General features: G+C 39.3%; 3 protein-coding genes across 4 annotated transcripts; 2 read left to right on the plus strand and 1 right to left on the minus strand.

The window, feature by feature from the left end:
• The first annotated feature begins 652 nt into the window (after positions 1-652).
• On the plus strand, positions 653-3037 carry LOC111781922 (BES1/BZR1 homolog protein 2-like). Its single transcript, XM_023662656.1, has 2 exons — positions 653-1130; positions 1706-3037. Exons 1-2 carry the CDS (start codon positions 891-893, stop codon positions 2435-2437), a joined length of 972 nt encoding a protein of 323 aa, XP_023518424.1. The 5' UTR covers positions 653-890; the 3' UTR covers positions 2438-3037.
• A 1920-nt stretch (positions 3038-4957) lies between these two features.
• On the plus strand, positions 4958-6636 carry LOC111781847 (anthocyanidin 3-O-glucosyltransferase 5-like). The gene has a single exon (XM_023662562.1). The coding sequence runs from the start codon at positions 5049-5051 to the stop codon at positions 6486-6488; it is 1440 nt and encodes a 479-aa protein (XP_023518330.1). The 5' UTR covers positions 4958-5048; the 3' UTR covers positions 6489-6636.
• A 425-nt stretch (positions 6637-7061) lies between these two features.
• LOC111781735 (glycerophosphodiester phosphodiesterase GDPDL6-like) lies at positions 7062-11006 on the minus strand. 2 transcript variants are annotated; one of them, XM_023662426.1, is made up of 10 exons: positions 10567-11006; positions 10354-10475; positions 9930-10226; positions 9727-9833; positions 9068-9569; positions 8716-8752; positions 8339-8628; positions 8113-8255; positions 7547-8033; positions 7062-7460 (listed from the first exon to the last, which is right to left on the minus strand). In XM_023662426.1, exons 2-10 carry the CDS (start codon positions 10457-10459, stop codon positions 7168-7170), a joined length of 2262 nt encoding a protein of 753 aa, XP_023518194.1. In that variant the 5' UTR covers positions 10460-10475; positions 10567-11006; the 3' UTR covers positions 7062-7167. The 2 variants fall into 2 exon arrangements, with proteins under 2 accessions (XP_023518194.1, XP_023518193.1); XM_023662425.1 differs by having other exon boundaries at positions 8339-8626; positions 8711-8752.
• Positions 11007-11120: the final 114 nt, after the last annotated feature.

Genomic DNA, 11120 nt, shown 5'->3' on the forward strand with positions numbered 1-11120 from the left:
AATCGAAAGGACCACAAATGTTTACGAGTATAATGAAGACCAACGACACATTAGATGATACGGGTTCCTAGTAGCACACATGGGTATATTAATTATGAAAAATATATTTAGCATTATCGAAATTAATATAAAGTTTTTTCACTTTATCATTTAATGTCAACTATCTTAAATATTATTAACTAGCGTTTGAAATTATAATAGACACTAAAACAAGACACTAAAACAAATAATAACACAACTAAGCAAAATTAGTTGAAATTAAATAATAAAATTCATGATTTTAGTATAAACCTTTTTATTTTAACAGGATGAATTTTGGAACCAAAATTAAAAAACAATAATAAAATATGTTAATGTTTACTTAAAAAAATTTAATTCAATTGAAATTTTTTTTCTTATATTTACAAATTATTAAATAAAATTAATAATAATAAAATATAAATTACCACGAAAAATATAATATAGAGCCAACTGATCCACGTGCCTTGACAAGTGTTTCTACTGGGACCCACAAATGCGACAAATTCTTAAAAAAATGTCAATAATCAAAATTAATATTTTGAAATGACTAAAATGTCCCTAATGATTGATCGTAATACCCAAATTACCCCCATGAGTAGGAAGAATCTAAAAGTGCGGTTCCTTGTGAAGAAGTTCAACAAAGAGCGCGCTCTTCTCGTGAGGTTTGCTTGGTGGTGTGGTGCAGTACTTTTTTCACACGCTCTGTTTCTCTGTTTCTCTGTTTCTCTGTCTCTTCGCCGCTCGAAAATTCGCTCTCTGATCGAGAATAAGCGGTAGGAGGCGATAGAGAATTAGAAGAAGTTCGAGGGCGGAGCTGGATTGCTGGTACTGAAGAAGAATTTGGAACTGTTGCGGCAGGATTTGTTGTTATGCCTGAAGAAGCCATGACAGGTAGAGCGTCATCTGGAAGGACGCCGACGTGGAAGGAAAGGGAGAACAATAAGAGGAGGGAGAGACGGCGGAGGGCTATTGCTGCTAAGATCTACACTGGTCTCAGAACTCAGGGGAACTATAAGCTTCCTAAGCACTGTGATAACAACGAGGTCTTGAAGGCGCTTTGTAGTGAAGCTGGTTGGGTGGTTGAAGAAGATGGCACCACCTATCGCAAGGTTCTGCGACTCCTTTCCTTTAATCCATGGTTTTTGATTTTTAGTACTTTTTTAATCGGTTTTGAGATGTGGTGATTATAGTTTCTCCTCCTGATCTGTGTTTATTTTAGGTTTTTTGTTTGTTTCAGTTCTCTTTGAGTTCAATCTTTGGTTATTTGGTTTTGTCTTCTTAGATCTGGATATTTGAGGACTCGAGAATTTAAGAATCTTTTGTTACGATGAAATGAGTAAGTGCGGAAGACTGTATGTGAAAGCAGTGTTGTAGTTTCCTCTTTTAGATCCGGAATTCTTAAGCTGTTCATATGTCTAAATCTGAGAGCTTCTGTAGTCCGTAGTACCAGTTTATTTATCTCTCCCCCAATTTATTGGGATTTAATTAGGTTTCTCCCCTGTGCCGTTTCCGTTTTAGCGTGTTAGATTTTGTTTGAAACTGCTAAAAGATGATGTGCGCGCAAGTTTTTTGTGCTCCTCCATTTCGTCTGAGAGTGAAATGCGTTATAATCATTGCATGATTTCAGCAATCTATTTGATGTCTTGTCTATGTTTCTTACCTTTTTTGTTGATTCGCTGTACAGGGATGCAAGCCTCCTCCGATTGATATTGGCACTTCTGCTAACATGAGCGCCTGTTCTTCTCTTCAACCAAGCCCACAATCTTCATGTTTCCCAAGTCCTGTACCATCCTACCATGCCAGCCCTTCTTCATCCTCTTTTCCGAGCCCAACTCGATTTGATGGGAATCCATCTTATCTTTTGCCATTCCTTCAAAATATAACCTCTATACCTGCTAATCTCGCACCTCTCAGAACATCAAACAGTGCACCTGTTACGCCACCTCTTTCTTCCCCGACATCGAGGGGTTCAAAGCGAAAACCTGACTGGGAGTCCATTCCAAATAGCTACTTGACCTCTTTCCGCCACCCCCTCTACGCTGTCTCTGCTCCTTCAAGTCCTACAAGATGCCGCCATCTTACACCAGCAACAATTCCAGAATGTGATGAGTCTGATGCTTCAACTGTGGACTCTGGCCGCTGGGTCAGTTTCCAAACTGTAGCACCTTCTGTTGCTCCTCCCTCCCCTACATTTAATCTGATGAAACCAGTGAGCCAGCAAAACTCTCTCCACGATTCAGTTGACAGACATGGAGCAATGGGCTGGGGTGCTGCATCGGACAGGGGGCGAGGCTCTGAGTTCGAATTCGAGAAATTTGAGAATGGCAAAGTGAAGCCATGGGAGGGTGAGAGAATTCATGAAGTTGGGGTGGACGATTTGGAGCTTACACTTGGGAGTGGGAAGGCCCGTGGTTAAGCATCCACTTGAAGATATTCTCTTTAAAGGTTATTGGTTTATGCTCACTCAATTTGTTTACTTTCTTAGCTTGGACTTGCACTTCCACTACACCTCCGTTCTCTTGGAGCCTCTGCAAATCTCAACAGTTCCTTTCTCTGGTTCCACATCTTACGCCTTCATTTGAACAGTTCTTTTCTCTTGTGGAGCCTTTGCAAATCTGAACTCATTACATCTTGTAGTGGAAGAGGAATCAATATTTGATTCGGGCCCAGGAAAGAACCACATTCAGAAGAACAATGCAATTAATTGTGATGGTTTCAATTTTTTCAGGATCTTATGATCCTTAGGATTTGCCTTGCCCCCCACCTGTATCAGAAATTTCTTGTATATATAATCTTCAATTCATCTTATCTTTGCAGAACGTGAAAGAAATGAACGACAAACTGTGGGAAAGTTGTTACGAACATTGCCTATTTCCCTGGTCAGTTATGATTCATTACATTTTCTGTCATGTACATGTTCAATCATATACCATATTTTAGAGGGCCCTGTCCGTAGCTTCATTTTTTGTTAGTAAGAACTAAGAACTAAATGTTATCAATACTTGACTTTCAGATTTATGTGTTGTATATAGCTATTTATATATGTATGCATACACAACCATCTTGGTCAAATGATCATTATAACTATTTTATGACTTAGTGCCTGTTCATCAATTTTTTTTTCTTCAAAGAACCAATGTGGCTCTAATATGTCATATCAGGTCAATGATCATGTTAATTTGCATTTTTTTTTCTTGATGGGGCATACCTTAGAAAAGCAAATTAGATTAGGAACTGTGTGCAAATAGACTTGATTAAAATTTTAATTGGATTCTCCAATTGAGAGTCTTAACAATTATCTAAATGACAATTTTGGTAAAAGATTTCAGTCTAAAACACGACCAACCAAGTATGTTGACAACTAAAGCACAAAACATGAAAAACTCTATGAATGCTTAGGTTTAAGGTAATAGTTTAGAGTTTTGTAACCATTCAAGTCAATGCTAATAGACATTGTCCACTTTGTCTGTTATGTATTGTTGTCAGTCTCACAATTCTAAAACGCGTTTACTATGGAGAGGTTTTTATACCCTTACAAAGAATGCTTCGGTCCCCTTTTCAACCAATGTGAGATCTTACAATCCACTCCCATTGGGGGTTCAACGTCCTCGCTGACACACCGCCCGATATTGGTCTTTGATATCATTTGTAACTGTCCAAGCTATTGCTAATAGATATTGTCTGCTTTAGTCCGTTACATATCGTTGTCAGCCTCACAGTTTTAAAATGCATCTATTAAGGAGAGACTTTCACACTCTTATAAGGAAAGTTTCTGATACGTGGAAATCACTACAAGGGGAGTAAGATTCAAATTACCTTGTTCATCAAATATCTCAAGGCAAGAATATTGTTTGGGATTCGAATCACTCCACAAGCAAGATCGATCATGTCTAGCTTGAATGCTTCTTGTTGATCAAATATCTCAACGCAAGAACACTTGTTTGAGATTCGAATCACTCCACAAGCAAGATTGATCATGTCGAGCTTGAATGATTCTATATGCAACCTAAACTACATATAATTGCAAAGAAACTTAGCCATTGGCTAAAGAAAACCATATGCTCCTTTTACTCTAAAGAAAACCATATGCTCCTTTTACTCTGTTTTCAAGTCTTACAAATACAACATTCATTTCAAGAGTGGTAACATTCCTACCTAATGACCATAATTAACCATTATGTAATTGTAACCTAAAGTAAATAAAAAGTCTTAAAATACAGTAATGAAATACACTAACTAAAATTTATAACAGGCATGAATTGAAATATATCTTTGATAATTTCAACAATATTTTCTTCACATTCTCATTGAAGTATATTGTATAATTGATGTCTCTTGGTTCATATCACTTTCAGTTCCCTCTCTAACCGATGTAGGATCTCAAGCTCAAAGTTGATAATTTTAGTCTAATTTTGACGACTTTTAATTGTAGTAACCGTCTTCGACTACTTTTTACTCAATCACCTCGATATGCTACCCGTAGATAATTGTAGTAAAAATATGGACCGTGGGAGGTCTCACTAAATAGTTTGTCGGAATATATTTTCTATAAATTGGTTAATTTGATGTAAAATTTGTAAAAACAAATTGTATAATTATGATATCAACATATCGTATCTCTTAAGTCATTGAACAACAAAATATTTGTTTTAAAAGGTTGCAAATAGAGCGAGGAAGAAGAATGTATTTTTCGTGACTGTGGTTGTGTAGCTTGCATAACCTTTTCCTCATTCTCTCCATAATTTCATACTACTAACAACTTGCCTTTTTCTTATGAACAAAACATGTAATATACAGTTCAAATGGTTGTATTTTGTCACTTTCTCATACACTATAATACAATTTTTAAAAATTAATTAATACGCTTATAAGCTTTTAAGATGAAGATTACTTCATTTAATGGAATAAATATTGTCATTTCCATTATTATAAATAGCAGCAAGGAGTAGAAGCAAGCTCCATCCCATTCAAAAACAGAGGCAGAGCTTCTTCATCTTGTGCTCTGTTTTCATATTTTACGCATAGCCATGACAGCCCAAGAATCCGAAGCCCATGTTGCTTTACTGGTCAGCCCCGGCATGGGCCACCTCATTCCCTTCCTTGAGCTAGCCCACCGCCTCGTCCACCACCACAACCTCCACGCCACCCTCTTCGTCATCTGCTCTGGCACCTCCGCCGCCGAGTCCCTCCTACTCCAGAAATCCTCTGCTGTCAACATCGTGCCTCTTCGCCCCTCCGTCAGTCTCGACCCAACTGCCAATTTCATCGATAAACTCAAGGCCATAATGTCCGCCTCTCCTCCCCTGCTTCGGCGCTCCCTCTCTACTGCGAAGCCCCGCCCGGCGGCGCTGATTGTCGACCTTTTTGGGACATGGGGTCTTGCCATAGCCCACGAACTTGGCATGTTGGGGTTCGTTTTCATGACCACTAGTGCTTGGTTTCTTTCGCTTGCCAGGTTTTTTCCCACCATGGACAAGAAGATGATCAACGACCACGTGTACAACCACGAACCGCTGAGAATCCCGGGTTGCAGCCCGGTCCGGTTCGAGAATACCACCCAGGTGTTAGAGAACGGTGTCTACGACGACTTTGAACTTATGGCAAGGGAGCTTGGAACGGCTGATGGGATCTTGTCGAACACGTGGCAGGATCTGGAGCCCACTAACATAAAAGCGCTAACTGAAATTGAGACTCTCACCTGTGGGAAAGCCGGAGGAGTCCCGATTTATCCAATTGGGCCGTTGATTAGACATGCTGAGCCCAATTTGGAGAGCGAGGTGCTGAAGTGGCTCGACCGGCAACCGGATGAGTCGGTGATATATGTGTCGTTTGGGAGTGGGGGGACGTTGAGTGAAGAGCAAATCAAGGAATTGGCATTGGGGTTGGAGCTGAGTCAGCAGCGGTTCGTTTGGGTGATACGGCCGCCGGTGGATACCGATTCCTCGGGGACATTTTTCACAGCAGGGAACCAATCGGGAGACGACAAGTGGCCGCCGGAATACCTGCCGGAAGGATTTGTAAACAGGACAAAAGAGGTGGGTTTGCTTGTTCCGACGTGGGGACCACAGGCAGAGATTTTGAATCACCGATCGGTAAGGGGATTTTTGACGCACACTGGTTGGAACTCGTCGTTAGAGAGCATAATGAACGGAGTGGCGATGGTGACGTGGCCGCTGTACGCAGAGCAAAAGATGAACGCGGCGGAGCTGACGGAGGAGGTGGGAGTGGGTGTAAGGGTGTCGCGGGGGTTGGTGAGTAGGGAGGAGATAGAGAGTAAGGTGAGGAAGATAATGGCGGAGGAGGATGAAGAAGGGCGGAGAATCAGAGAGAGGGTTAAGGCGCTTAAACGTAGTGGGGAAAGGGCCGCCGCCAAGGGTGGGTCGTCGTATAATTCGCTGGCTCAGGTGGCTGCAGAATGTGACATTTTCCGCCGCCAGACACAGCTCAGGAGGGCCGTCGCCGCCTGATGCTGTGTTCTCAGGTAGTGAACATCATTAACGTTTAAATGTTTTTTATTTTCTTTCTATTTTTGTTTGTTTTTTGTTTTAATTCAACCACAGAAGAATAAAGCGAAAAAGGTGAAGTAATTAATATAAGGATATTTTCGTCATAAAATTTGTCTATTTATTATTTTAATTCATTTTGAATGATGATCAAAATACTTGTTACTCTTTATGTAAGTTTAATAAATCTGAAAATTAATTATAATCTTTAATAATTTTGAGATTGATTAAAATGAGACTAAATAAAAATTAAAACAAAATGATTTCCAAATATCTAATCTTTAATAATTTATACATTTAGTCAGTAATTCATAATTATTTTTAAAATCAACTAAAAATACTATTACACCATTCATTCTAAAAAGTAGAAAAAAAAAAAGAAGAAAAAAATAGGATTAAATATCAATCGTGTTCATAAATTTAAAAAGTAAAATTTGATCGAAACTCTTCATATCCAACCGATCATCCAATCCATATCTGTATATGTGTATATGTATATCGAAGAGAATTTTAAGTGATTTCGATACTTAAAAAAAAAAAAAGTATTTAATTACATAAATAAATACATGGGAAGATGGGTTATTGCCCCCAGAGATTAATATTTTATACGTTTATGAAAAAAAAAATGATTGAATATAGACAATTACAGTATAGAGTGAGCATGGAAGGTGAGTACCACAACTGAGAGCAAAGATAGGAAGAAGTTAGAAATATTTGGTACAGCGTCGGCAGTGGCAGGGACTGAAGGGCCGGTGGTCGACACATTGCTCACCGGCGGTAGCGGTGGGTCGACGATAGCTTTTACATCCAATGGAGGCGAGGGAGGATCCACACGTGGTTGTACCTCTTGCGGCACCAGACCAAGGAGTGTTCCAACTTCTGGCGGTAAGATTGAATATCCACTGCTATCCGTGTTAACTGGCCGACACGGACATGCTGCAGTCACCAAGACAATTAAAAAAAAAAAAAAATTATAATAATATATGTCTTAACCAGTTGAGTTCTGAGTTTAGGATCATTACTTATATATCGTTTTGCAGTATAAGGGAAGTCAGTGATGACGCCGTCAACGTGGAAGAAGTCGACGTATGTGGAGATTTCGAGAGAGGCTTGGGAGTAGTAATCAAACGCTAAAGATACGTATTCATTCCTTATGACATAAACGAAAACGGAAAGATCGGCGGACTTCAATTGAGCAACCACACCCGTGTTCCTAACCGTAAAATAGTTGGTGATTTCGACTAGGGCGGAACGAGGAACGGCAACAGCGTCAGCATAGATTTTGATCTCGTCAGCGACCTTTTTGGGGACTTCCCCATACTTGCCATCAACAGTTAAAACTCTTATGAAAGTTGGGAAATTGGTTTTGAAAGCGGTCAACACAGAAGTGTCATCCGACCTTATATAAACATCTAGTGTTGATTCCTTCTCCATATGCGCGTCGCTCATTGTCGTCGATACGATTCCCACCATGTCAAGACCTTTCTTTGCAGCCAAGAAGGCCGCATTCTAACACAACAACAACAATAACAACCCATAAACAAAGGAGTTTGATGGATCAAATGAACAAATTAAGATATTTGCTTACTTGGAGGTTGATCATGATCCCACGAACACCTCTGGCTTTGGCGAACTCGAGAAAGTCAGAGAGGGACATGAATTTGCCCTTGTTCTTAAAGGCAGGATTTCGGACAAGCCCAGAAGAGCTCAGGAAAGGGTTAGTGATTTGAGCTGAAACAGTAGTACAGAGTTCATTAAGATGAAGAAACAGAATTAGAAAAACAGAGTAGTCGAAAGAAAGAAGAAAGGGTTACGTTTCAATGTTAGAATCTGAGGCCAAGTGAGATCAAAAGAGAAGATTCCAGGATCTTGTTGAAGTTCTGGAACAGCCGTAGTTTTATCATTGAAAGCAGTGATAGCAGTGGTAGTTGGCAAAAGATCACTGGTTTCCATGCAGAAAGGAACTCCATCTTTTGATATTTGTACTGAACAATCAATTACGTCACTCCCATCCTCAATTGCTGCTTCGTATGCAAGGTCTGTTGACCCTGGGTAATCCCCACTTGCCCCATTGCTGCTTATCACCAACGGTTCTTGTCTGACTGAAATCATTCCAATCTACTCTTCACTTTTCACCAAACTAAAAATGAAATCGTAATCAAATATACGAGGAAGAAAATTGTTACCAATTTTAGATTTCGTGGGGTTGCGAAAACTGACATAGCAGGCTGCAAAAAGAACGAGCAAACAATTTAGAAATCAGCTTGTACGATGTCGAGAACTTTACCATTTGTTTCAAAATTACTTTTATCCTTTTTAGATTTGCAAAAACACTATTGAACTTCATGGAACAAGGTGAGAGTGATTATAAAACTAGTCTAGATTAAATTTAAAAAAACAACGTTTCATCACGTCAACTTCTCGTCCAATATTCTAATAGATTTTTTTACTTCAAAGGGTAAGATTGCACCCTTAGATTGCACATTTGATTGAAGGTATTATTGAAATAGAAGAAGAAGAAGAAGAAAGAGAGAAAAACTGACCAATGGCTTCAGAAGCAGTAGGAATGTAATCAGTAATCAAACCATCAACAGCAAATTTGCCATTATCAATAAACGGAAGGTACTCACGGACAGGATCATAACTATAATTGTAACCAACAACGGCATCGTTTGCAAAGCCATGAGCATAGACTTCCAAGCCAAGATTATGGGCATCCATCACAACAGTTGTTGCAGGCAGCACATACTCTTCTCGACTAACTGGCCAAATGTATGATTTTGGGACCGCGATTCCCGAGGCAATCGTCTTTATCATGGCCAGCTCATGAAGCAAGTCACCGTATTGTTTTCCTGTTGTTGGCTCTGTTTCAGTGGCTCCTAAGAACCGAAAGATGAGCCTTGTTTTGGCGCTGTCCACAGCCCCACCTAGCCCTTTCACTATTCCAATTTCGGAAGATGACACAAAGTCTATGGGCATCAGTCTCAATGCCTTCTTAACGAATGATATGATACTCAGATTGTGTTCTTGGTAGAATGTTTCCCACTGCAAAAGGCTACATAGTTAGTAAAAGCTTTGGATGCTAATAATTAAGGTCCTCTTTGATACCCATTTCAGTTTTTGCTTTTGAAACTTCTCATCATCTCTCTACAAACAATGAGTTTTATCTTTGTTATCAAATAGTCATCAACCAAATAAATACCTCAGCGTTCAACCAAACAGGTCGTTTCAGTCCTAAGATATCGTCAACAGCAGAAATTGGCCAAACACCATCATACACACTAGGGCGGGACATGATACCTTGAACCACTGATCCAACAACAAAAGAAACATCAAATTAACTTTGTTTTGTTTTGTTTTGTTTTGTTTTGTTTGAATTGAATTGAATTGAATGGACGAACTTACAGGCGACTTTGGTAAAGAGAATATCAGACATGAAATCAACAGAAAACCATCCTTTGTAAACCTTTCCATTGATTTCGTAAGTCTTACGAGATTTAGGGAAGACTTGTTCAATGTTGGTTGAGTTTTCAAGCAGAATATCAGATAAGCAAATAGCAAGCCCATCTTTGGTTAGTTGGAGGTTGCAGTACAAAACAGTGTTCGGTAAACCATTAGACACCGCTACTTCATTTGCAAGCGCGCTCGATTCAGGAAACACTCCAGAAAACCCACCCCTTGCTACCACTATAGGCTCTTCCCCTTCACCAAAACAGTTCATCCAATTCAATTCAATTTAATTTAATCTAAACCACAGGAACTCAAACAGAAAATATTCAAGAGATAGTATTTGATTTTGCGGCGTTTTAATCAAAATCTACAAACAAACCTGTCAACGTGTGCCATTCCTCATTTGGATCTTTTAGAGGGCTCTGTTTCTGTGCAAAAGCGGAGGAGAGGACCAAGGAAGCTATGACAAATAAGCACTTCAGCATTGTGAGTCTCAGCACTCTACAACACCAAATCAACAACCAAAAATCATAAAAAAATAAACAAAACCTTACGCATAAGAAGAAGAACAAGAACAAGAAGAGATGCTTACCTTGGTCCGTTGATCAGTTTAGGACTGCAATGAATTGGAAAAGTGATATTATGATTCAAAACTCAATCGGAAGACATGTTGAAAGGGAATAATGATGAACATAGAACGAGAGAGAAAACTATGGGGAGAGAAAACTCAGAACGAGCATTCTCTGTCAAGTTTCTCCGCGATAACCTGCCAATGGAATGGGGAGTTTAGAGACAGAGATCGAAGAAATCGGGAGATAAAAGGCGCAGAATCAACACACGATTGTAAGGGAACAATGAACACAGAGAGAGACAGAGAGAAAGAGAGAGAGAGAGAGAGAGAGAAGAGAGAAAACTATGGGGAGAGAAAACTCAGAAAGAGCATTCTCTGTCAAAAGTTTCTCCGCGAAAAAACTGCCAATGGGATGGAGAGTTTAGAGACAGAGATTAAGGAAATTAGGAGATAAAGGCGCGAACACTCCTAAATATAGGGATTTTCTTTTTTATTTTTCTTTTATTTGTTTTTGTTATGGTTATTCTTATTCTTATTCTTATTCTTATTCTTAATTCTTAATTCTTAATTCTTAA

The sequence above is a fragment of the Cucurbita pepo genome, chromosome LG19, assembly GCF_002806865.2.
Source record: "Cucurbita pepo subsp. pepo cultivar mu-cu-16 chromosome LG19, ASM280686v2, whole genome shotgun sequence".
Classification (NCBI taxonomy): domain Eukaryota; kingdom Viridiplantae; phylum Streptophyta; class Magnoliopsida; order Cucurbitales; family Cucurbitaceae; genus Cucurbita; species Cucurbita pepo.